Consider the following 27,811-nt stretch of genomic DNA (forward strand, 5'->3'; position numbering starts at 1 on the left):
TTAAAAAAAAAAATGAAGTTTAAAAGTAAATAAATAAAACTGAAAGCAGTGTCACATAAATTTTAAACTTTATTTTGGTCATATCATTCTTCTTACTGAAAACTTACACGATAATTGTGTCTTTTAAATGACTGGATTTTAAGCACTTTTGGGCACGTATTAATGCTCTACATCCTTCTGGTTCATGGTTCCAGTGAAGCCGAAGCCTCCCAGTTATTGCTTCAGTGCTTTCATATTTGTCAGTCTGCTTTCCTGAAATATTGTCCCATGACCCTTCATTCCTTTAAAAATATTTTGCTAGAATTGCCACATTAAAAGATTAATGACTCTTAAATTATTTAAAAGGCATCATAAGAAAAGTAAACTACAGACCCAAAAATCCTGAGCAAAATGCTGGCAAACTAATTCTAACAACATATAAAAAAGGATTATATACTATGGCCAAATGAGATTTATTCCTAGGATGCAAGGTTGGTTTAACATCTAAGACTCAGCTAATGTATGTATCAGTAGAATAAAGGAGAAAAAACATGTGATCATCTTAATAGGGGGAGGGGCATTTGACACATCCAACACCCTATCAAGATAAAAACACTCAACATATTAGTCCGTAGGAGCTCCCTCGGCCTAACAAAAGGCATCTGAAAAACCCACAGAAAAGATCATATTTAATGGTCAAAGACTAAAGGCATTCCCGCTGAGATCAGGCATAAGACGAGGATGTCTACTCCTGCCCTGTCTAGTTAATATTGTGCCAGAGGTTCTAATCAGGATCACTAAATAAGAAAAAGAAAGAAAAGGCCTGTAGACTGCAAAAGAAAAAATAGAACTATTTCTATTGAAAACAGCTTGATCCTGATAGAAAATCCTCTGAAATCCACTACAGAACTACCAGATCTAACAAGTTCATCCTAAAAACACAGATTTTAGGTGCAAGAAAATGTGTTGTATTTCTATACATTAACAATGAACAATCCAAACATGAAATTAGGAAGATAATTCAATTTACAATAGCCTCAAAAAGAATAAAATATTTAGGAATAAATTTAACAAAATAAATATAAAACTTGCATTCTGAAAATTATAAAACACTGTTGAAAGAAATTAAAGAAGACCTAAAGAAATGGAGACATCCCATATTTGTGAGTTGGAAAGTTTAATATTGTGAATATGGTAATATTCCCCAAATTGATCGACATATTCAGTACAATCCGTCTACCTTTGTTGCAGAAATTGAAAAGCTGATCCCCCCCAAATAAAATTAAATAAATAAATAAAAAAGATACTGACAAGCTGATCCCAAAATTTATGTGGAAATGCAAGGGACTCAGAATAGCCAAAACAGTCTTGAAAAAGAACAAAGCTGGAGAACTCACACTTCCCAATTTTAAAACTTACTACAAACTCAGCTTCACTAATTAAGACAGCAGGGTATTGGCATAAGGATTGACATAAATCAATGGAACAGAAGTGAGATTCCAAAAATGAACCATTACATTTACAGTCAATTGATTCTTCATGAGAGTACCAAGACAGTTTGGGGCACCTGGCTGGCTCAGAAGAGCATGCAACTCTTGATCTTGGGGTCATGAGTTCGAGCCCCATGTGGGGGGTAGAGATTACTTAAATAAAACTTTAAAAAAAAGGTACCAAGACAATTCAATAGGGAAAGAACAGTAGTTTCAACAAATGTTGCTGGAATAACTAGATGTCCATATGCAAAAGAATACATTTGAACCCCTTCCTTACATCATACATAAAAATTAACTCAAAATGGATTATAAACCTAACATAATAGCTAAAAACTCATAGAAGAAAACATAGGAGTAAATCTTTGTGACCTTGGATTAGTTGTGAAATCGTAAAAGCACAAGTGACAAAAGAAAAAATAGATAAATTGGATTTCATCAAAATTAAAAACTTGTGTTTCAAAGGACACCCATCAACAAAGTAAAAAGACAACCACTTTGAGGATGGGAGAAAATAGTTGTAAATCATATATCTGATAAAGGACTTACATCCAGAATATATAAAGAACTCTTACAACTCAGCAACAAAAAGACAACCAAATTAGAAAATGGACAAAGGACTCGAATTTCTCCATAGAAGATATACATATGGCCAACAAGCCCGTGAAAGATGCTTGTCATCATTAGTCATTAGGGAAATACAAATTAAAACCATAAGGAGATATACTTCACATCCAGTAGGATGGCTATGATCGATAAAATGGGATGAGGTGCCGGCCTGGCTCAGTTGGTAGAGCATGTGACTCTTGGACTCAGGGTCGTGAGTTCAAGTCCCACATTGGGTGTAGAGATTCCTTAAGAAAATAAAATCTTTCAGGGGGCACCTGGGTGGCTCAGTCAGTTAAGCATCTAACTCTTGGTTTCAGCTCAGGTCACGATCCCAGGGTTGTAAGGTTGAGCCCCACATTGGGTTCCGCACAGGAGCAGAGTCTGCTGGAGATTCTCTCTCCCTTTCCATCTCCCTCTTCCCCTACCCCTAATCGTGCTCTCACATACACTGTCTCTCTCAAATAAATAAATCTTTAAAAAATAAAAATCTTTTTTTAAAAATGGGAGATGTTGGTGAACAAGTGGAGAACTTGGAATCATCATATATTGCTAGTAGGAAAATAAAATGGCACAACCACTTTGGTCCTTCATAGTGTTAAACATATATTATCATATGACCCAGCAATTGCATCTCTAGGTATATACCCAAGTGAAGTAAAAACACATCCATGCAAAAATTTATACACAAATGTCCATAGTAGCATCATTCATAATGGCCAAAAAATGGAAAGACTCCAAATATTTATCAACTTAAGTGGATAAAAAATGTGCTTTATCCATTCAATGGAATATCATTTGGCAATAGAAAAGAATGAAAGTACTGATACATGATCCAACATAGTTGAACCTTGAAAACATTATGCTAAATGAAAGCTGCAGGTCACAAAGACCAGATAGGATTCCATTTATATGAGATGTCCATTATACTCAAATCCAGGGAGACTGAAAGATTAGGGAGTGGTTGCCTGGGGCTGGGAGATTTGGGGGTGGGGGGCTGGGTAATGGGTACAGAGTTTCTTTGGGAGATGCTGAAAAAGTCCTAAAATTGATTGTGGTGATGGTTGCACAATTCTGTGAATATACTAAAATCATTGACTTGTGCACTTTAAATGTGTGAATTGTGTATTGTGCAAATTATCTCTCTGAAGCTGTTTACAAAAATGCCCATAGAGAGAATATGAACAAGGCAATCCCAGAAGAAGAAATACAAATGGCCAATAAGTATATGGAAGATGCTCATTCACTGTTGTTAATTAGAAGATCTGTAAATTAAAACAGTTCGTTAACTTCTTATTGCTCCTCAAACTGACAAAGAACAATGACATTATCTATGGTTAAATGTCTTATAGGAATATTGTACCTTTTGCTAAGAATATAGCCCTAGAATTGTAATTAAAATTATCCAACTGAGTGGACTCTAGAAAATCACTTAGTCCAGTCCCTTTATTGACAACAAAGAATAAAGGATTCATTCAAATTAAAAGTTAATTAATGGCATAGGCAGATCTCTACTCCAAGTTTCCTGACTTTTCTTTTGGGAGTCATGCTTTTCTACTAAATTGGACACAACAAAAGTTGGGACTTACAAGTGCCAGAACTCTGGAGGGAATGATCAGGACTCCTAGGATCTTTTTCTTATTAATGGTACCAAATTAAGATTGTTTGGATGTTCATTTTACTTCTAATTGTTTAGTATTTTACAGTAGCTAATCTTTTTATTCATTAAATTTTGCTTTCTGTTTCTTGGTTTCTTATTTTTGGATGCTTTCCTGTTTTGTTCAAATTCCCCATACAGCCTATAAATTGAGTCTGTCCTACACTGTGCTTTGGAATATCCAATCTTTGATCAAATAAACCTTCTCCTATCCTGTTAGTATCATATACTTTCTTTCTGAGTACCATACTTACTATACAGTCAGATCTATTTCAAAATCTTACACTATAATACTGTTGGTTTTTAATGTTCTCCATAGAGTAAATTTGTTTCTGCCTCAGTCTTTTCATCTATGTAGTGTACCATAGTATGACCTCTTACCTATGACCTGCTGAAATTTATATCTTTACATACCTATTTTTTTTTTCACAAGACTGAACTAATTTTGCTAGGTATTATATTTTGCTTATCTTTTTATGCCTAGAGCTTAGTTAATGATTTGTTAGATAAATAAATACTTGAAATGTTGAACTTTTTGTGTTGTCTGATTAACATTTTATTCTTTTTTTTTTTTCTCCCCTGCCCTCAGAATTTGGAGTTGTCTGCTTACTATTTTCTGCAACATTAGTTTATTTCCCACCCCGGCCTCCACTTCCTCCCAGTGTTGCTGCAGCTAGCCAGCGGCTGAGTTATCGGCGGAGCTTTTGTAGATTATTAAGGTAAATACACTTTGAATCACTGAGTGGTTTTGACTAGCACCTTCAAGATAATTTCACATTTATTTAAGGTAATTTAGGATGGTAATTTTTCGGCAACCCATTAATCAGGTTGCAAATAATTGATAAAGTAATTAAATATTTTAGAGCAGTTTCCTATCAGAAATCTGTTTTTTTAAGATTTACTTGTTAGAGAGAGAACACATGCACACGCGCGCAGTGCAGAAGGGTGGAGGGAGAGGGAGAGAGAGAATCCCAAGCAGACTCCGCCCAGAGTGTGGAGCCCACTGTGGGGCTAGATCTCCAGACCCATGAGATGATGACCTGAGCCGAAACCAAGAGTCAGACGCTTAACTGACGAGCCACTCAGGCGCCCCCATCAGAAATCTATTTTTAAAAATCACCAAAAACAGGGGCATCTGGGTGGCTCAGTCAGTTAAGCATCTGCCTTTGGCTCAGGTTATGATCCCAGAGTCCTAGAATCAAGCCCCACCTTGCTTTGGGCTCCCTGCTCAGTGGGGAATCTGCTTGTCCCACTCCCTCTGCCCCCCACCCTGCTCATGCTCATGCTCTCTCTCAAATAAATAAATAAAATCTTAAAAAAAATTTAAAAAAATAAAAATGGTTTTCTTTTTGTACACGAATCGAAACCATTTTATAGCTGGCCAAAGTGATAACTCAGATCTGTGAAAAAAAAAATTTTTAATGTTTATTGGACATTTAATTCTAATTTTAGGTAACTAATTTTTTTTATTCCTTTTTGACTGATGAGAAGAAACCTCCTATAAAATTTACTGTGTATTTGCTGAACATGTCCCTTAATATCATCCACTTAATTGACTTAAATTTTTTTTTACACAGCATTCGTTTTGCTCTGCTGCAACAAATTGCAGTTGCCATTCATTGTGAAATTTCCAACATATTTTCTTCTACTCTCTTTCTTCATAAAATATTCAGATAAGCAAATTACAAAGTTATATCTGTGTCAAAAAAACAATGAGAACTGAGTCAGTTCACTGACAACCAAATCAGTGACAGAAACAACACATGCTACACCCAGCACATTACAATAATATCTTACCCAATACTGCAGTTAAAGGGAAATATAGTCCTACCAAAAAAATAAAGTTGTGGTTAATGGGAAAGTACTTTTCACTGCTTCTGTTTAGAATTTTCTTTAAATTAATTACAATGAAATAAAATGAAAAATTCATTTCCTCAGCTGGACTAGCCACATTTCAAATACTCAAAAGCCGTACCTGACTGGTGGCTAGCAAGTTAGCATAGCTGTGTAACATTTTTTTTCAAGCTTTGGTTCACAGCCAACTAATTTAGTAGGTAGACCACCTTTAAGAAAAAAAGTAGAATGAAATAAGCTAGAATGGAAATATTATTTATCGCATGTAGTAAGGGTACATATTTTTTTGTGAGACTTTTATTTCAGAATATATGTATGGACGTGTGGGGAGATCACAAAGTAAAAATATACTTCTTACTTTGGAGTACAACAAAAAGTTTTTAAAAATCACATCTCTGTAGCACGTAGAATATTGCCTTCCACATAATAGGCAAATAAAAATATTCATCAAATTGAATGGTGACCAGTGGCGCATATGTGTAAGATGATGGTTTAAAATGATATGTTTTTTTTTAATGCTGTTTAAGTTTTTCCCTATGCAGCACCAGAGTTTCAACAGCAATCAGGAGAGGTAGGTTAGGTCATATTATGCCAGACTAATAATTTGGACTAGTCTGTGGAAAATGAGGAGTCCTCCGAAGAATTTTAAGCTAAGGAGCTGTGTAAAAAATTGTTCTGACAAGGAACAGTGCCTAACATTACTTCATTTCTTCCATTATTTGTTAAGTCTGCAGCATTGCCTCTGCGGGGTGCTCTCTAGGGGAGTTCTTTGGACCTGCCATGCCCCATCCCTCTAACCTATCAATGTAATTTTCTCTGGTCCTTCAAAGGATGCCTGAACTCATTACTTTATATTTACTTTATATTTACTTTATATTTATGTTAATCAGACAACATAAAATATTGACTAGGGAAGTGGATTAATCAGAATAACTGCTTCTCTGGATTCTAATTCCATTTTCTGGGGAAACAGAAAAATCACTGGTTATGCTCCAAAGTTTTTACCACCATTATGTATTTATTATCTCTCTAAAATAAATAAATCTTTAGGGGCTCCTGGGTGGGTGGTTCAGTGGGTTAAGCGGCTGCCTTGGCTCCTGGGATTGAGCCCAGCATCGAGCTCCCTGCTCAGTGGAGAGTCTGCTTCTCCCTCTCTCTCTGCCACTGCCCTGCTTGTTCTCTCTCTCTCTCAAATAAATAAAAATCTTAAAAATAAAAAAAGTTTTAAAAATAAATCTTTTAAAAAAATAATAATAATAAATAAAAAATTTCAAATATCTATCCCATCCTGTCATCTGCCTACAAATTTTGTCTGTGGATTCCTTAATTATTAACTTTCTGGTTTTATCTTTTACATTGAGGTATTCAACCCACCTAGAATCTACCTTAGGTATGTGATATTAACTAATGATGCAGGAGTTTTGTGGGATTTTTTCCGTAAAAGAAACTAGCACTATTTACTGAACAATCGTTAGCAGTTTGTTAGCCCTCTGTTCTCCTCCATTGTGCTTGTTCTTGAGCCATTTGCATACCATTTTTTATTACAGCCATGCAGTTTGTCTTGATATGTGATAGGATAAGGGCCTCCTTTTTCATATTTGTTTAAAGATAAGTTAGCCCTCCAGGGACTTTTATTCTTCCATATAAGCTTTAGAGCATATTTCTTAAGTTTCTAAAAATTCAACTTGAACTTTAATAGTGATTATATTGAAATTATTGATTAATTTGGAGCGAATTGACTATATAGACTGTCTCTCCATCTATTTAGATCATTTTCTGTGCCCTTAATTAGATTAAAGATTGCTTTTTTTTTCCTCCCATAGAGATCTTGGGCTTTCCTAGCTATTGTTAATGGTATGTAATTTTTATTACATTTTTAAAATTAAACTTATTTGTGAAATAATTGTAGATTCACATGCAGTTATAGGAAATAATACAGAAGGATAACATGAGCTCTTTACCCAGTTTCCCCCAGTGATAACATCTTACAAAACTGTTGTACAATATCACAACCAGAAAATTAACACTGATAGTCAAGATACAGAACATTTCCATCATCACCAGGATCGCGTTTTTTGTCCTTTTGTAGCCACATCTACTTCCCTCCCACTCTACTGGCAAACACTGATCTGTTCTCCATTATATAGTGTCGCTTCAAGAATGTTATATATATGGAATCATATAGTACATAAATTTTAGGATTGGCTTAAAAAAGAGAGAGAGAGAGAGAAGGAAACCAGAAAACAGACTCTTAACTATAGAGAGGAAACTGAGGGTTGCTAGAGGGGAGGTGGGTAGGGGATGGGTGAAATGGGTGATGGGTTAAGGAGGGCACTTTTAATGATGAGCACTGGGTGTTGTGTCTAAGTGATGAATCACTAAATTCTACACCTAAAACTAATAATACACAGTTAACTAACTGGAATTTAAATAAAAACTTGGAAAAAAGCATAATTCTCTGGAGAATCAACCAGGTTGTTTTGTGTTTCAGTAGTTACTCCTTTTTATTGCTGAATAGTATTCCATGGTGTGGATGTACAGTTTGTTTAACTCTTCACCTGTTGAAGGTAGGGTTTTTTTTGGCCATTACAAATAAACATTTATATGCAGGTTTTTGTAGGAACATAAGTTTTCATTTCTCTAGGATAAATGCCTATTTATATGGTAGTTGCCATTATATGGTAGATGCATATTTAGTTTAAAAAAAAAAAAAAAAACCTGCCAGGCTATTTTCCAGAATTGCTGTACCATTTTTCATCACCACAAGCAATATACAAGTCATCTGGTTTCTGGGCATCTTCTGGGCAGACTTTGGTGTTATCGCTATGTTTTTGTTTTAGCCGTTTTGATAGGTATGTAGAAAAGTACAATCTCTGTAGAGGGCAATTGGCATTGTCTATTGAAGTTACAAATACACATACTCTTTTGACATAGCAGTTGCACTTCTAGAAGTCAGTTCTCCAAATGTACTAGTGTACATATGAAATGACTGTAAGAACAAAGGAATAAATTTATATATATATATAATAATGCCTTTATATATCATATATACAATAAATACAAATCTCTCAGTGAGGGCTGGTTAAATTATGATATAGCAAATAATGGAGTACTACACAGCTCTAAGAAAGAATGAGGAAGCTCTTTATTGACTAGGGAAGAGTTCTAAGACTTAACTTAAAAAAAGTAAAATTCAGCAAATGGTTTTAATATACTACCATTTATGTAAAAAAATTGGGGAAAGAATATATATATATACACACACACAGTTGAGAATATATATTAATATGCATATATCTATAATATATATACAAATATGTAATAAGAATATATATATTCTTATGTGTGTGTGTGTATATATATTTACACACACACATTTGTATATATACATAGGCTTGTATATTTTCAACTGCTTCTGGGAAGTGCCCAAGAAAGCGCTAACACTGGTAATTGTGGGAAGAGGGGAATGGGGTAGGGACATGTTTTCCCCATATTTTTATATACTTTTTGGTTTTGAGCCATTTGCATTGTATTGCCTATTAAAATCTTTGACTAATACAAACTTTAATAGCAATAAAACAAAAGTTAAAACTGCTCTCTGAAAATAATAAAACTAGCAACATGTATTTCTTTTTAAGCTTTGATTTTTTTTCCCCCTCCACCTCGTTCATAAGGAAAAATGGTAATTTATCCTTTCAAATAAGAGCTTTTTTTTTAATTGAAACTTCCTGTTCATTCTATGAAATAATGTTGGTAATTCATCTATATAGTAAACATTGACAACTTTAACCAATATGAACAAGAAGGGTTTTCATAAAAACAAAAAATTTAAAGAACTTTGAATTTATTACAAAACTGACAGTTATTTTCTCTTTCTGATTCTGGTGTTCCAGTTTCCAAAGGACTTACATTTTTCATGAGTAAGAATTTAAAATCAAGATTTTGGAATCTGTAGTAATACTTTCTTTTACTTCTCTTTTACAGCAACATGAGATTTTTGATGATTGCTTTAGCATATGCCATACCACTTGGTGTATTTGCTGGTTGGTCTGGAGTTCTGGACTTAATTTTAACACCAGTGCATGTCAGCCAAGTAAGCATTTTATTTCTTTATAAGTTGTAGGTATTTTTAGTTCATTTAAATTATAAATATTGTCTTCATGTTCTTGGTTTAAACTTCAAGGCCTGGGTAAAACATTATCCGATATCATTGTTGCAAAAGCAAGATCCTTAGGAAATAGTTAAAAATAATATTGATTTTCTTCCTGGATTTTGTTGACAGCCATGAATTTTACATTTATTTGGCTGCTATTAATGATGCTAATAAACAGAAATGTAGAGAAGGAAAATCTTCATTTTGTTCACTCCATCCTAGTCTTGCTTTATACTTTATAAAGAAGTTTAAGATCCCATCATCAACTATATGACTACTTTGTCATCTAATTTCTCACTTTCTCTCTGGTCTCAGAATCTCATTTCTTTAAAAATAACCATTTCACCTATATGCTTCAGGCCATGTATTCCTTTTCCGCACTTCCAGGTAGCATGGTAGAAAGGAGTAGAGGGCTTTGAAGGGGCAAATGGAAGAAATCCAGCACACTGGTGTGCCATTCCATTGCATGAGTGAGCAACAATTTGTCCATTCTACTTTTGATGAACATTTGGATTGTTTACAGTTTTTGACTGTCACAAACAATGTGTAGGAATGTTCTCATAAACTCTTGAAGTACCTCTATACACATTTCTGTTTGGATATATGGCTAGGAATAGTATATGCCTGATTTGATAGATGATGCCAAACTCCCCCAAAGCAGTTGTATCACTTTATAGTCCTACCAGCAGGACGTGAAATTTCTCATTGCTCCACATCTTTCCCAACACTTGGCAATGTTAGTCTTTTTAAAGTTAGAAATACTAACGGCTGTGCAGTTAAATGCCATTATAGTGATATCTTTTTAAGTGTTTGTTGGATATTTGAATATCCTTTCTTGTGACACACCTGTTCAAGTCTCTTGCCCACTATTGGGCTGCCTTTTTCTTACTGATTGTAAAGAAGAGAGCTGTGCAGAAGGGGGCTCCCCAGAAGACTACGTGGGGTACTCAGCAAGTCTTGACTGAGAGATGGACTGCACATGTAAAGGGCAAAGCTACCAGAGGCTTAACAGAAAGACTGCTAGGAGGTATAAAGCAGAACGAATACAGTAGAGGGCAAGCAGTGCTGGGGTCTTAGAGTTCTGGCTCAGCCAGAATGGTAAGACCTCATTAAAACCTTGTTAATACCTTGGGCTTCTTCTGAGACACAAGAATCTAAGCCAAAATTTAGAATCAAAGACCATGCTCTAGGTAAAATAAGGCCTATTCTACTTAGACCCACAGTACACAAGCCCTGACCAAAATCGGCAGAGGAGACAATTTGGAGATTGAGTCTTACCAAGTGAGGGGGGCTTGGGAAACACTTTGGTTTCTACTTACTACCTTAATAAAACACAAAATTAAGCCTATACAAGTTCAAGGTGATCAGTTATTAACTGAACTGCCTACTACACAAAATGCAAAAATCAGCCATTGTAGAGAAAGATAAAGAGGATCCAGAATCTTTATATTGTGTCATCCACAGCATGTACCATACTGTTAAAAAAAAAATTAGACAAACAGGAAAATGTGACCCGTATTTACAAAGAGGAAGTATTAAATAGAAACCAACTCAGAGATAGTCTGGATATAGCAGAGACCATAATGCAGAAGAGAGAGAGAGAAATCTTTGCTTGCTTGAAGTTTATTAATATGTATATAACAAATATACCATATATACCATATTGGACAGTGCAGATACAGAACATTTCTGTCATCATAGAAAGCACTGTTGGATAATGCTATTCTAGAAGCTTTATCATTATTCCTGTCACATTTAAACCTAGAATTGAATTCTGTGCTTTTTATAAGGTAGGAGTTCAGTTTCTTTTTTCCCATGTAGGTATCCATTAACCTGGTATTAATTTTTGAAAAGATCATGCTTTTCTCATTGCGCTCTAGTGTCATCTTCGTCAAAATGAAGTGCCCTTATGTGCACAGATGTGTTTCTAAACTACTTTTTTCCCTCTAGTCTATTTGCCTATCTTTTATCACTTTTATCTACCAAAGTGTCTCAAGTATTTTAGTGTTATAATAAAGTTTGGTATTTTGTAGAATAAATATGCCCCTTTATTGGGATTTTGGCTAGAATTTTTTGAATCTATAAGATCAGTTTAAGAATTAACTTTTATAATTAACTTCCTTGTAAACCATATATTTATTAATATATTCCCTTATGTTATCTGTAGAACTACATTGTCTGGTACAGTAGCTACTAGCCACTTGTGGCTATTTAATTTGAAACTTAAATTAGTTGACGGACGCCTGGGTGGCTCAGTCCATTAAGCATCTGCCTTCCGCTCAGGTCATGATTGAGTCCCGCATCCAGCTCCTTGCTCGGCGGGGAGTCTGCTTCTCCCTCTGCCCTTCCCCCTGCTCGTGCTCTCTCTCTCAAATAAATAAATAAAATCTTCTTTGAGAAAAAGAAATTTAAATTAGTTGAAATGAAATAAAATAAAAATTAACTTCCTTAGGTTCTCTTTTCTCTAATTTCCTTTGGAGACTATATGTTATACTTTCACACTATATTCCCTATGTCTCTTAATCTCATTTCTGAATTTTCTATCCTTTTGCCTTTCCCTGCTTCAGACTGGATGTTTCATCTAGCCTTTCTTTCAACTCACTATTTCAGTTTTCAGCTCTAATATTTTGTTAAACTCATCTCTGAGTTGTTAACTTCAGTTATATTCTTAAGTTATAAAATTTTTATTTCTTTTTCATAGTTTCCAAATTTCTGTAGAAGTGCTCGATCTTTTACTTTTTTGAATTATCAAAAATAGTTGCTTAAAGTCTCATAATTCCTTGATCTAGATCCCCTGTGGGTCTTTTTATGTTTGTGGTATTCATTTTTGTTTTCTTATCTTTGGTGGTTTCTTATCTCCTTATGAGGTGTGCCTTTATTTTTGACTGAGTGCCAGACATAGTATATAAAAAGTTGTAGATCTCATTTAGGCGTCAAGAAGATGTTATTTAACCCCAGAAAGAACTGTGTTTTTTCTTATAGGAATCTAGGAATCCAGTTTCAGGAATTGAGATTATTTAAAGCTGTGTTTCAGTCCCACAGAATACTATTCTCTTTCCAGTGTACAGTACTCTTAGGTATAGCCCTTCAAAGTCACCATCTAAAGGCTGAGGTTTTGGGGCGCCTGGGTGGCTCAGTCAATTAAGTGTCTGCCTTTGGCTTAGGTCATGATTCCGGGGTCCTGAGATGGAGTCCCACATCCACATCCCACATCCACGTCAGGCTCCCTGCTCAGCAGGGAGCCTGCTTCCCCCTCTCCCTTTGCTACTCCCCCTGCTTGTGTTCTCATGCTCTCTGTCAAATCAATCAATCAATCAATCTTTTAAAAAAATAAAGGCTTTTTTTTTTTTTTTTTACAAGGCCACACACCCTACAATAGGCCCTGAACTCAATTTTTTTTCTTTCTTAGGGCAGCAAGGCTATTGATAACCCTCAGCACCTTAGCTACCTTTTCTGAAATCAGCAGACACCCCAAAGGGAAAAGTGTCCCCAAATACCAGGCTTATCTTTTTGGATTTCCTTCCCATTCTGCATCACGGTTCCATAATTCTGGAATTACCTTCTTGGCCTTCTGATGCCATCAGATGGATTTTTCCCCTATATTTTCTAGTTCTCAACCAGAATATGAATCCAAATGTCCTAGTGTACCTTCACCATAAGAAGAAAGCCTTCCTTTAGTTTTCTAACTGATTTTTCTGGATGGCAGGTATTCCAAGCATGCTCAATTCCAAGAAAGAAAAGTGTAGCACCCATTTAAATGATTCTGATTTTGCAGATCTTATGCTTCACATTATAAATCCTGAGATGCCCTTTCAAGTATCTCTCTCTGTATAAACTCTGAGAGATAGACCAGAAATCACACCAGATATTAAATAAAGTGAAATTTAAAATTAAATGAGGAAAATGGGGTGCCTGGGTAGATCACTTGATTAAGCAGCCGACTTTCAATTTCATCTGAGGGTCATGTTCTTGGGGTCATGGGATCAAGCCCTGAGTTGGGCTCTTCACTCAGCAGGAAGGCTGCTTAGATTCTCTCTTTATCCCTCTCCCTCTGCGCCCCCCCCCCACATGCACATGCGCTCTCTCTCTCCCTCTCTCTAAAATAAATCTTTTTTTAAAATTAAATAAAAGTTTTAATAAATTAGTGGGTAGATATTATTAACTAAAGCAGATGTCATGAACGAAGGAAGCAGAAAAGCACAATTGGCCTGAAAGGACCAGGATCAGTACAGTCAGATGCACAGTGGTTCTTTGCCTGACACAGGGCCCCACTCACCCAGGGGATAGATGGAAATGTTTGGGAGGGCCTCATAGCATTAAGTGAGCCTTAGACAATGGATGCTAAATGCTCTGCAATGAGAGGGGCAGTTCTGCAGAACAGAGAATTCTCTGGCCCCAAATGCCAGTGATATGAAGAAAAAAAAAAAGTAGAGATAAATTAAACTTCAGGCTGTTCTCTTTCTCCAGAGTACTTATCTTTGTTCTGGCACCAAATCCTGTTAAGTAATTGTATTACTTAGAGTAGGCTAAGCTGCTATGAGAAGTAGAATCCCAAAATTCTGAGGCTTAAGGAATTTATTTCTCATTTACATAGCAATCTAGGACAGTTTGCATAACAATCTAGGACATTTGTCCACAGTTTGGATAGCTCTTTTCCTCACACTGATTTAGAGACCTAGGCTGCTTCCACTTTGCCGCAGTCCTGTCCCCTAGCACCTTGTCATTGTATGTGCGATTTAGACTGGTGATTACATCCTAATTCTAGTGGTCAGAAAGGGAAAGGAAGCGCGGAGGAGGCATACAGACGTCTTCCAGGTTCTCGCCTAGAGAGCACCTTCATTCTGCCCGCTTCCATTGAGAACTTAGGCGCATAGTCACATGTGTTTGACTGGCAGCTGAGACATATAATCCAGCTGAGTGCCCAGGTAGAAGATAACATTTCAGTGTATAGGTATAATGAGAAATAGGACTAGGAAAATAATAAACGGTAGAAGTTAGTTTGGCAGCTCTCAAGTGGCAGGTCAGGTTTGGACTTGGCCCTGTAACCACAGTAAAAGCCAGTAACTGTTTCTGAGCAGGAAAGTGGAATGATTGGTATAATTATTCTAGCAATAGTGGGCAGAATAGATTGTGGAGACCATTTAAGAAGCTATTACAGGAATCCAGAAGTAAGAAATAAGGTAATAAGCAAGTATGGCGGCCATGGGAAGGGAAAGAGGAGACAAAATGCACTGATATTGTTAGGGACACATGGAATTCCAATGGTAACCACTAACATGTATTGAACATTTTACATGTATTAGCTTATTTAAGTCTGAAAAAAAAAACCCTTTGTTATCCTCATCATAATAATGAGGAAACTGAGACTTAAGAGTATGAATTGGGACAGAAACCAAGTCATAGGAGGAGTTAAAGATACATGAGTGATGGGTAAATCTAGGCAGCATTTATAGATTGCTCTGAAAAAGTTTGACCATGAGGGGAGGAGAGACATAAGACATTAGATAGATGGAGAATTATCAGGTAGTAATAACAGTCTTTATTGAGCATTTCCTGTGTGCTGACCACTGATCCAAGTCCTGTACACAAATTATCTCATTTAGCCATTTTATGGGTGAGAAGACAAAATTTGTCCAGGGTCACAAAGCTGCTAAATGGCAGGGTTGGAAATGTTTTCCCATGCGTGGAATGAGCTATATATTTGAAACCCAGCTCAAATTGTCTTTCAGCAATCTCCCTAGGTGCTCAACCCCCATTTCTCTCACTCTCACTTGCTCTCTCTTCTGTGACTCTTGATACATCTTTAATTGTTGCCACGTTTGAGCGCCTGATTATTTGTTAGTAGTTTTCCTGTATGTTGGTTATATTTAAACTTCTTGAGGTCAGTAACCATCTTCTGTCCTTTTCCTATTTTGTTAAGAGTTCTAGTACAATGTAGTACATACTTGAAAACATTTGTTTGTGAAACTGATTATTTTGTTGATTTAAATATTCCAACAAAAAGTTAATCAAGGATGTACTTACTTAGAGCAATTGTATTAGTCACACATGAATCCTTTCATTTTATTCATTTTCTTAAATAATATTTTCTAGATTTGTTGCCATTTAGCTGTTGATTATATATTGAATTATACATGTACATAGAAATTCATACATATATATTGAATAATATATTGATTAGAGAGGATCTTTTTTTCATGCCTTCTTAATTGCAACCTCATAGTCTTATATTAAATGTGTCTGCCACTTTCCCCACAGGTAGATGCTGGCTGGATTGGATTTTGGTCCATAGTTGGAGGCTGTGTTGTTGGAATAGCTATGGCAAGGTGAGACTATTTTATGTCAAACATGTGAGTGGACCAAACCAAAACCAAAAAAACAAAAAAATGGCTGCTTTCAATAAATGCTAAAATTCAGGGAAAAATAAAACAGGCAAAGGTCAGAGAAGGGCACTTGTTCAGACTACAGGAAAAATCACATGCATTAAGAATTTCCTGCTACAAGAAACCTTTCTCAGGAGCAGTCTGCCCTAAAATGTTTTTGGAGGATGGAGATGTATTTCCAGCGTAATTAAGCTAGCTGCCTGTCTCCATATTATTGGAGAACAGCATCTACAAATGGAACCCAGAGAAAGATGATACAGTAATAAAGGCAAATTGAATACTTATCGAGAATTGAAAAGAATCATTTGTAAGAGCATCTCTAGAACTTTCCATGAAAAGGAAGGATCTGATTAGCAGATATTTATTTTTGGTCTTTTTTGGCAGGTACATCCCTGTGTTGTTGTTGTTTTTTTAAGATTTTATTTATTTATTTGACAGAGAGACACAGCGAGAGAGGGAACATGAGCCAGGGGAGTGGGAGAGGGAGAAGCAGGCTACCGCCAAGCAGGGAGCCTGATGTGGGGCAGGATCCCAGGATCCTGGGATCATGACCTGAGCTGAAGGCAGATGCTTAATGACTGAGCCACCCAGGCGCCCCCCATCCCTGTGTTTATCCCATTTTGATGAAAAATGTACATAAAAACTTCCAGTTTCACCAAACTCCCTTTGATCTTAACCCATTATGACAACACATTTTTAGAATGAGTCAGAAGAAGTAAAAAGTCTCATTTTTTTTCTGGGAAAAAAAAAAAAGAATGGAAATACCACTCATCCAGGTGACTGCCTGTAAAACTATTCTTAGTGTTTCCAAGGAGATAATACTCATTCACTTCTCAAATCATTTACCTTGTTTCATCAAAAACAAAATTAAGCAATCAACTTTACCAGAAAGAGAAGAATCTAATTACATATTTGGGGAGATCAAATAAGATATGTAAATCACCTCAATTTCTGAATACTTAAACATAATTGACAGAGGATAATATTATATCTAGACCTTACAGTTTACATAGCGTTTCTGGGATAATGAAAGAATAAATTGACACTGTAATTTCTAAATCACTCTGAGGTTTTTATAAGTTTGGGAAATATAAGAATAAAATCTAAAAGCTAAAGAAGAGGAATAGGCAGAGAGCATTTGTAGGAAATCACTACATGGATAATGAAATACATTGACCTGTCATATTTGACAGAATCCCTATCTAACTTTTCTAATTAAATCTCCAAGCCTATTATAGTGAGTCATCATTAACCAAATCCTATTCTGAGCACCAGATAGGTCAAAGAGGGAACTATCGTGTATCAGAAATGACATCTCACATGTACCTTTTGCTTTATTTTCTTTCTGTAAACCCTTAATTTTATCTATATAGAAATAGAGCTAGAGGAAAAAATGAGAGTGAGGACATTTCTGTTTTTAATTCATTGAAATGGAAGTTCTAAAAAATACTACCCTTACTTTGGGATCTGAAATCAATTGTAGCTATCTGCTAGGCCTAGAATCCGTTTTAAAGTTATGTTCATAACACCATTTGGGGGATCCCTAGAACAGAATCTCCTTATAGACATTAGTGCTTAGGTGATTTTTTTTTTTTGGTAATTATGTTACTAAAGGCCACTACAAAATGTCCTAACAGTATAGTTTGATGGTATTACCCCATTTGAAAGGAGTAGGTCTACAAAAATAGCAGATCACATTGGTTAGCTTATTCTTGTGTGATCTTGCCCTGTCAACGTCCTCACTGTTCAACTTTTTCCGGTTTTGATTGTACCAGAAAACTATTTTATTCTCTCATACCTCGCCATCTGCCAGACAAGTACATTCTTGCAGCATACCAAAACATAAATCAAAAAAGTGTTTGGTGGGCGTGAAATTATAACAGTTTTTGGATTTTCTTGAGGGAAATTTCTATCAAGCTGTGGAACCTTTTTCAGAGTACATAAGAATTTTCTGCTCGTGAACTTTCATAGTTGAGAACAAACTTAAGTCCCTGGGCAAAAGATGCATCCATTTTTTTCCACCAAAAGATGGCATCAGCTGTCATAGGAAAGCTATTTTAGTCTCGATAACGCTTACAAACATGATTAACCTTATCACGTCAAATAAGCACAAAAGATAGCATTTGAAAGTATTAAGAAGGACAGTAATGTAATCACAGTAGAAATTAAGATCAATTTTCAAGGTAGAAAAAACACGGTAGATGTTATATTTGGGAAGGGATTGGTTTTTCAACGATAGGAACAATTCTCAAGGACAGAGTAAGTTGTAGGCACAACCAGAGAACTGTGCCCTGTACAGCCATCAGTTAGCAGATGAGGAAAAGTGACGGGCAAATAGAAAAGTTGCGGTTCATAACAATAAGCATCTCTGCCATTTGCCTTTCAATTTCTTGTTAATTCAGAAAAAAGCAGGAATTTTGAGAACTTAAAATGCTATGAAACATAAGTCACAACCTTTAGAGGATAGTATTCATTATTCCAGAGCTACACTCTTGCTCTCACGGAGCTTACAGTCTAATGGGGAAGACAAAAAATAAACACCTGCAAGAGCAAGAGAAATGCCAATAGAGATCAGTGCTGTGAAGAAATAGGGTATGGAGACGGGATAGATGGTGAGGACTTCTTCCGTGAGCACAGAGAGTCTTAGTGAAGACTTACTGAGACCTGAACGACCTATGGGGAAAGCAGGAGAAAGGTCAGGAATGGGAGTAACCAGCGTTCCAGGCAAACGAGACAAATGCAAAAGCAACCATCGCTTGTAGGAGAAACAGAAGCAGGGCTGCCCAACTGGAGACTAGTAAGGCAGAGAGCAGATCATAAAGGAACCCGGGGGCTCCGGGGTAAGCATTTGTACTCTCCAAGTTTGAATTTTGGGAGAGTCATCTTTGCCAGTTTATGTCAACCAGTTAGCCTGTTTTCTAAAACTAGAATAATATGGGGGCGGCTGGGTGGCTCAGTGGTTAAACATCTGCCTTCGGCTCGGGTCATGATCCCAGGGTCCTGGGACCGAGCCCCGCATCGGGCTCTCTGCTCCGCCGGAAGCCTGCTTCTCCCTCTCCCACTCCCCCTGCTTGTGTTCCCTCTCTCGCTGTGTCTCTCTCTGTCAAATAAATAAATAAATAAAATCTAAAAAAAAAAAAAAAAACTAGAATAATATGTGTTCATTATAGAATGTTTGGAAAGTATAGAAGAATACTTAACAAAAGTAAAAGTAGCATTTAAAAACACAGAATCCATCCTGTAAGTTACAGATCTTGAACAGAGATCACATTTTGTGTGTTTTGCAAGAGGAAAAAAAAGATTTCCCACAAAGTAACGTTTATCACATACACACAAAATGTACCAGTTAAAAAAAAGTTTTGTCACTTGCTTTAGAAAGAACTCGTGGAAATGTCTTCAAGAAATTATTGTTTAATGGAAGTGTGTCATTAATTTAAATAGTATCTTAAAAATCCAGGAAGAATTATAATAGAACCTTGTTTCTTTTCAGGTTTGCAGATTTTATCAGGGGTATGCTGAAACTAATTCTTCTCCTCCTGTTTTCTGGGGCTACCCTATCGTCCACGTGGTTCACCCTGACCTGTTTGAATAGCATCACACACCTGCCTTTAACCACAGGTAAACACAGACTGTTTTGAGCTTTGAATAGATATTTTCAGTTCACAAAAATATATATACCCCAAAAGTAGGAATTTTTCTTGTTTTCCATAACTAATGGAAATAGAATAAGTAATTATACTTATAAAACTATAAAAATTATAAAACTAATAAATGTACAAAAATGTCTCCCACGTCCAGACATCAAACTATCTTCCCATCTAAAAAGTTCAAGAAATAATTTAAAATATTTTCATTGGTATTTTACATATGGAAAAGAAGTATAATCTTTAGCCTAAACTTATATAGCATAGAAAAGCCTATATTCTTTTAAAATTCATATCAGAGCGTTGATACAAAGATTTTTATCTTCTTCATAGTCATTACATCATTGTTAGGTGTAAGGAAAATGAACAAAGGCATAAAGCTATGTTTGAAGTATACACCAGTAAAATTCTTTCAACCAGCACCTATAGGTTATTCAGTCTTCTTACATCATTAATACAAAACAAAACTTACTGGCAAATACCTATTGGAAGTATATCATAGGCAGCTTACTTAGCTCATCTAATTGACCTGAAATATTTATAGTTGCTATTGCATTGTTACTTAATAGTATCATTGGGGGGGGGGGGTCTGTATTAGTTTTCTATGGCTGCTGTAACAAGTTACCACAAATATAGTGGCTTAAAATGACTCAAATTTATTGTCTTACATTTTTGCCAGTTAGAAGTCCATCCTGGGTCTCACTAGGCAAGAGTCCAACTCTAGGGAAGAATCCACCTCCTTGCCTTTTCTAACTTCCAGAGGCTGCCCACATTCCTGGGTTCGTGGCTCCCTTCCTCCATCTGTAAAGCCAGCAATGGGTCAAGTCCTTCTCATACAATATCACCTGCACCTTTCTTCCAAGTCACATCTTCCTCTGAGCTCTCATCTTCTGCCCCGCCTTCCACTTTTAAGGATCCATGTGATTACATTGAGTCCACCCAGATAATCCAGGATAATCTCCCAATTTTAAGGTCGACTGATTAGCAACCTTAATTCCATCTGCAGCCGTACTTATAGGTAGACTAAAGGAACCTTTCTCTCATGGAGTCCCCATAAAACATACATTCCACTGGGCAGTAGGACCCTGGAGAGCCACTTTTAGACTCTGGTGTGCTCTTACCCATGCAAGTACTTGTTACAATAAATAATCCTACATAATCCTCCAGTCTACCTTTATAATAAATAATCCCATAATTAAACACATAATCCAGTAGGTGGCTATTACTTGCAAACGGATTAAAAAATCTGCAACTTTAGCAGTCTTTTGTTAAAGGAAAAGAAGAAGCAATAACAGAGCTCTCTTGGTCTATAAAATGATCTGTCATAGTATCCCAATTTGCACATATGTGCTCTGTAATAAAATGACCAGCAATTTATATATCAGAGGCATCAGATTTTTCAAAGACAGCCTTTATTTTAGAGTTCCTACCAAGCCAGCTTCTCTGGAGTGCCACAGCAAATTCACAAGGGCATCATGGGTTATTTTAAATTTCTGAAGGAAACACAGAGATATTCCACATCTGTCAGCCACTTTGTGAACCTCTGGTTCAAGAGAGTTCCCAGTTTCATCATTAGATCCCTGTGGCTTTCTTTTTTGATAACATCATATCTTTGCAAAGTTTGGTTTCCTGCAGTGGCTGTGATAAAAAGTAAATACTGCACAAAAATCAGGTCTGATTCTCGGATTTGATTCCAAGATTTGAGAAGTCATGCAGTTCCCATCAGATTGCACGTATCTCATTAGTCAGTTGTTGTGGTTATTTGAGACTGAAATAAAAATACATTTCTTTCAATATATGGGTATTATTTTTTAAATGGCCACTAAATTGTTAGGACATATATATTTATTAAATGGCTTGGCCCCGACTATGTAATTAACAGAACTGTTAGTTACTTCTTTTGGCCTTGGGCACCATGAAAAAATTACTAAGGCACTCAGTGTGCTGTGAAGACAGGTTTGGAAATTTCTGCCCTGTACCATCCTGCCAGGAATCCCTTTCTTTAATTTTTATTGCTTTGCCTATAAAGCCCAGTTGTCCAGAGTAATGGTTTTTGGATACTGTGCACTTTTTATATACTAACATTCCTATATTAGGGTTTTTGAACAATTTTGGCAAGTATTCTGAACCAGAATTTTTTGTTTTATTTTATTTGGGTATAATTTCATAATTTAGCAGTTGCACAACATTCTGATAGAATAGTTCTGGTTTACAACTCTTCTTATTCATGGCATTACACTCAGATTTGTCTGTGTGTGTGTGTGTGTGTGTGTGTGTGGTACTGTATGTCAAGTATGTATCTGTTAGATTCTATAAGAACAAAGTTGTAAGTATATAATGAACACATTTTTGCCCTTGAATTGAGTGTAGACTATTCATTATAAGATATTCCATTCATTAAATTTTATGTGTTTTCTATTTGATATGATAAAATTAACAGTTTTATCTCTGGGTGGAGGTAAAAAGAAAATTTCTTTTTTACCTCCTTTTTTGTCTAGATTTGTAATAATGAGCATGTTTTACTTTTTTTTTTATGTTTTACTTTCATAATCAGAAAAAAAGTATGTATTGAAAACTATACATCTTTATAAATCTTAAAGGAAAATTGATATAATTGACCCTGGTCAGGACTATGTTTTTCCAGTCTGTCCTTGAAAATAATTATGTTGGACAGAAAGGAAAGCAGAATTCTAAATTAAATCAAGGCCAGAAATGAAAGGTTAAGTTTGATGTGGCCATCTTCACAACTGAATTTATAAATTCTACTGTTACTTCCAATTGCAAGTCAGTTTTTAAATGTCACTTAGAAACTCCTGAAAGAAAGAAGAAAAAAAGAAACTCCTGGTAGATACTTTTTTAACTTATACTGCATTAAAAACTAGATTTTCACATTCCTTTCCTGAATGATCATGGTGGGTGTTTTTTTCTCTTTCCTGATACCACCTAATAGTTACTTGAGTGTGTTTCTTATCTCCCTTACCAATCTGAAAATCTGGAGCATGGACTTGTGCCTTAGCAATTCTGACCCCAACTCCCGCCCTACTACCTAGGACAAGCCCTGAGTGATGAATGAATGAGTGAGTGGGTGAATGGATGGATGAATGAAGTGTATATTATCTCCATTTTAAATCTCAGTGGATATGACGTGTTGCCGGTAATAGCAACCATGGCCACTCTGTTACTCAGCACTAGCTGTAGGCAGGCAAAAGGGCACATTTTAATGGAACAATGGAGAATTTGAATCATCTGTCACAGATACTCTTACTGCCTTTATAAAAATCTGACCTAATTCCTTTTAAGTAGAAGAGGTTTCATGAAAGGGAACTTACTACAAAATCTAATTATAGACAGATCTAGACCTTTAAACTGATATTTAAAGCCAGTAATGGCAAAATCGTATTTCTTTTTTACCAGAGTCATTCTTTTTTTAATGAGGAAAATATCTAGTCTTTTTCCCATTTCTAGTAAATTTAGTATTCCTGTTGTTACTTTTAAATATCAGAAGAATCTACATGAAAAGTGTGAAAATATATGCATTAATTATAATTGTTGACATAATAAATTAAAAGCTAGTTAATTTTGTTCAACCATGTTTTATAAGTGCTGCTACTACTAAAACCTTCTGGTGCAGTATTTTTTGTGATCTACTGATCTTGATATTATTGTTGCCATCTCTATAGAAGAAAAACTGGATCATTCCATTCTATCTAGAGGTGCACTGTTTTGATACATGTGCTTGCTTATATACATCCCCTCGGAGGCTATCAGCAGTATCCTTTTATTTCCTTAAGGAAATTCAGTATTTAAAATTCTATTATATCTTTATTAATTGAAGTGTCTTCAAAACAGCAAATAAATTAACTCATGACTAGATAATGTGAGTTTCAAAATCTTGCAGCTTATTCTATATACAAAATTATGAAAAGACATTTTTCACCTTATCTGAAAAGTAGGTATTGAACCCTGTTAGCCACAGCTCACACAGTCATTTTTCACTGAACAGATAAATGCTTTGAAAATGGCATTTTGAAAAATGTTAGCACTTTGATGCTGAGTTTGCTGAAACAATATAATTTGAGTTTTAGCAGAAGTTGCCTTGGGAGGTTCTTCATCTAATTCAAGTTACTGGAAGACCACAGTGGCAAGGTCAGAAACAGATAGTGAGTGGGGAGTAAGGGGGGGGCAGATAAGCTAGATGTGAGCCCCGTGAGAGTGATAGGTGACTACAAGCTGACTTCAAGAGGCATTTGAAGAAAGAAAACATACTCGGTTTATTGAAAGGCATGTGACATGTATAGGCTAGAGAGTGATCCTCTTTTTTTTTTTTTTTTTCCAGTTTCGGCATATTAACAACTTTTTTTATTTTTGAATTATCACAAACTTCAATCAGAATACTTTAAAAAATATTATTCTGCATGCATTTAACAAATCTGACAAAGGACAAGTACACAGCTGACTTGCATTATACTATGAAGTTTTACCTGAACGGCTGGCCAATTAACACAGATTTAAAATCATTAAGTACAGGTAACAGTGAAAACTTCAATGCATTATTCTGCTGGCATCCTACCACTAGGCACACGTTCATGTAACACTGCTAGCAATTACCCTGGAGCACGGGCAGAATGCGGATGGAGGAAGCTCCCTACCAAGCAAGTTTAAGGGATTAAATGTCGTCGACGTCGTCCTTACTACTGAGGACAAAGCTGCTGCCTGTGGAGGGGGGCCCTTCGTCTTTCACATTCCCCACCCCCCTCACTGTCCCTCTCTCGTCAGAGTCGTCAAACAGCTTCTCACTGGAATCCTTGTCGTCGAACAGCTTCCCGTTGGAATCATCCTCTTCGAACATCTTTTCGTCCACGTCTTCATCTTCCTTTACCTCTACTCCTTCTTCCTCCTCTTTGTCATCCGAGTCTTCGAGCATCTTCTCGTCAGCGTCTTCGAGCCCCTTTTCGTCTGCGTAGTCTTCGTCCTCTTTGTCGTCTGACTCATCATCAAACACCTTGTCGTATGTGTCTTCCCCTTCTTCCTTGTCATCGGACTCTTCGTCAAACTCTCTCTCGGAGACTTCCTCCTCAAATGCTCTTTCGGAGCTGCTATCTCCAAATTCCGATTTGTCAGAGTCATTGTCTTCAAACTCCCTACCAAGAATGTTTTCACCAAACTCCCTGTCGGAGCCGTCCTCGTCAGAATCCTTCTCGAGGCCGTTTTCTTCAAATTCTTTCTCGGAGCCATCTTCAAACTGCTTTTCAGAGCAGTCTTCTTCGGATTCCCTTTCCAAGTCGTCTTCATCAGACTCCTTTTGGAGGCTCTCGTCCTCCTCATGTTCCCTGCTGGGGCCATCTTGGTCAGATTCCTTTTCAAGGCCATTCTCTTCATAATCATTTTTGAGCCTCTTCTTTTTGGATTCCCATTCGGGGCCATTCTCTTTAGACTCTGTTTTAGGACTACCCTCTTCGAACTCTTTCTCAGGACTGCCTTCTCCGGACTCTCTCTCAGGGTAGTCTTCTTCACGCTCTCTTTTGGGGCAGCCTTCCTCAGACTCTGTTTTGAGGCAGCCTTCTTCAGATTCTTTCTGGGGGTAGCCTTCTTCAGGCTCTTTCTCGGGGCCACTCTCTTTGGCATTTTTTTCAGAAGCATCTCCTTCAAATTCTCCCCCATCTTCAGTTTTTTCAAACTTCTTTTCATCGATAGGTTCTTCGAACGCCATTTCATTTGTGGCTTCTTGTGCATTCATTTTAGATGTGCTAGGGTGCTCTGAAAAATGCCTTACTCTAGAAGGCCCTGCCCTTTCCAAAGCACAAACGGAATTCGAACGCCGGAGGCCTCTGTTGGCCTCGGGAGCATTGAGGAAAGCCTCCCATCCTCTCAGCCTTTCCTCCCTTTCTCTTGTGGTCTCTTCCACCTGATAATCTGTAGTTCCATCCCACGCCTGGGCAGTGATTTGACGGCCACCAAACCACCTTCCATCGAGAGTCTGAATACAATAATCAGCTTCCTCTGGATCCCTGAAGGACACAGAAGCCACACCATCTGGGTGTCTGTCAAAGAGAAGGAGCTTCCTAATTTGTCCAAACTTTGAACACTCTACTCGAAGGTCTTCTCTGATTTCATTCAGCACCAATGGGTCATCCTCAAAATCCATCGGATGGAACATATTTTTGATGATGACAACTCGCTCGTGGCGCATTCGGGGTGGGTTGGCTCGTCTCTCAGGTCTCCAGTCCAACTGCTTCTGTTGCAGAGACAGCTTTTTCTTGTAGTCTTTGCACTTCTTCTTCTTCTTTGAGGCATCATATTCCCCCTTCAGTTGAAACTTTGCCAGTTCAACATGTAATTTGTAGCCTCTAATTTCATCTTCATCCAAGAGTTTTAACGCGAGATCCACAGATTCCCTCTTCAAATAACAGCAAAGACCATCTCCTTTAAGATTTCCTTGATTATCTTTGTAAAGTTTGACTTTAAATTCTTCCGTTTGAGGATCTCTCATAATAATGCCAAACTTGGACATGAGCTGTATAAATTCATCCACTGTAATGTCTGGAGGCAAACCAGACACATATACATTTGTATTTCTGTCTTCTTCAACGTGAAACCATCCTGATTCGGCCTTTCTCTTTTCTCCCCTCTTTTTGGGATCACTGGGTTCAGGGGTTTTTCTTTGTGGAGGTTCTTCTGCAGTCCTAGCACTGACTTCTTGTACATTTGCAGTAGAGCTAGATGCCCCGTCATTAGAAAAGCCGTAATTGGCCTGATATGTAGCAATGAAATCTTCAGTGATCTTGGGGAACCACGCCTTCTTTTCCAGGTCCCACTCATACTGGGTGTCAGCCGGCTGCTGCCCGAAAGAATCGGGTTCTCCACTGGGATCCTTCTGGGTGTCGCCGTCCTTGGCGTCGCCGTACAATTCTTGCTTTCGCAACTGCTCATCAAACTCGTCGTTCCCATCCAAGTTGTTGCCGCTCATGTTGCCGACTTAGGCAAGGGACAGGGTCCGCGCGAGCAAACAGGAGCAAAGAGGCCGAGATGCAGCCGGAAGCTGGCTTGCTCCACCGGGCCTCAGCGCCCCCGCTCTACCCAGGGCGTGGCGGGAGCGCGCACGCGCCGCCGCCGCCGCCACCAACCAGGTTTGAGACGCCTGCAGCCCCCGCGGCTCCCGCGGCCCCCACGGCCCTCGCGGCAACGTCAGGAGATCACTGGAAAACTGAGAGCCGCTCAGGCTGACGCAGTCGCCATTGTCGGCACGTCGCGACCTAGAGAGTGATCCTCTTAATAGGAATAAGAAAATTCAGAAGGGGATGATGAGCATGATTAAAAATAATGCACTTTTTTTTTTTTTTTTTTAAAGTAAGCTCCATGCCCAGCATGGAGCCCAGCACGGGACTTGAACTCACAACGCTGAGATTAAGACCTGAGCTGAGATCAAGAGTCAGATGCTTAACTGACTGAGCCCCCCCAGGCGCCCCAAAGATATGCACACTTTTAAGGACATTGGGGATTTTAAGGAAGGAAAGCTAAGTGACTTAATTATTCTTTCCACCTTTATGAACCGGTCATGACTGTTACTCATGTTCATCACTGTCGGATCAAGAAGGAAAAAATAGAACGTGGATTAAAAGAAGAGAATGGATTTGTGAAAAATCTTAAATGTAAGAATCGTAAACTTGTTGATAGGGCCTATTGAGCAAGAGCATATAAAGTTTATCCACAGAGATTTTCTTTTTTTTTTGTTTTTTACGGAGATTTTCAAGAAGAGGAACAAGTCTGTAGGCAGACTCTGTTTCTGGAAGGTAGGGGGCTTGACCAGGTGATTAGTCAGTGTTCCATGATGTAACCGTGCATCGCCTTCTGCAGAACCATAAATAATTCTTTGGGAACTTAAAAGTTACTGATAAACCTGTACCTGTGATATCTGATAGCACAACCCATCTCAACTCTGGGCCCACTATTTCAAAGGATTATTAGTTGTGCTTCATTTCTGCAAGATACAACCACTTGGCCTTCCAGCTCTAAGAGACTCTAAACATACCTGTCAGCCTTTATAG

At 37.2% G+C, this 27,811-nt stretch overlaps 2 protein-coding genes across 3 annotated transcripts in view; one reads left to right on the forward strand and one right to left on the reverse strand.

Moving 5' to 3' along the window:
- The window catches only part of SLC49A4 (solute carrier family 49 member 4), a 76,916-nt gene that overhangs the window by 26,801 nt on the left and 22,304 nt on the right, over positions 1-27,811 (forward strand). For both annotated transcript variants that reach the window (XM_044919767.1, XM_021692435.2), the window contains exons 4-7: positions 4,322-4,451; positions 9,571-9,679; positions 15,998-16,065; positions 19,613-19,740. In XM_044919767.1, coding sequence (XP_044775702.1) covers positions 4,322-4,451; positions 9,571-9,679; positions 15,998-16,065; positions 19,613-19,740 — 435 coding nt within the window. The remainder of the gene's footprint in view (positions 1-4,321; positions 4,452-9,570; positions 9,680-15,997; positions 16,066-19,612; positions 19,741-27,811) is intronic.
- Positions 24,433-26,797, reverse strand: LOC110582408 (HIV Tat-specific factor 1-like). The gene is made up of 2 exons (XM_021692434.1): positions 25,296-26,797; positions 24,433-25,244 (listed from the first exon to the last, which is right to left on the reverse strand). The coding sequence occupies exons 1-2, from the start codon at positions 26,731-26,733 to the stop codon at positions 24,433-24,435; spliced, it is 2,250 nt and encodes a 749-aa protein (XP_021548109.1). The 5' UTR covers positions 26,734-26,797.

Source organism: Neomonachus schauinslandi, chromosome 1, assembly GCF_002201575.2.
Source record: "Neomonachus schauinslandi chromosome 1, ASM220157v2, whole genome shotgun sequence".
NCBI classification, from domain to species: domain Eukaryota; kingdom Metazoa; phylum Chordata; class Mammalia; order Carnivora; family Phocidae; genus Neomonachus; species Neomonachus schauinslandi.

Coding starts and splice junctions, on each gene's coding strand:
- LOC110582408 (XM_021692434.1), bottom strand. CDS start 26,733: ATGAGCGGCAACAACTTGGATGGGAACGACGAGTTTGATGAGCAGTTG. Junction 25,245..25,295: donor AACAGAGTCTGAGGAAGGCT/GCCCCAAAAGAG, acceptor AGTCCGGAGAAG/GCAGTCCTGAGAAAGAGTTC.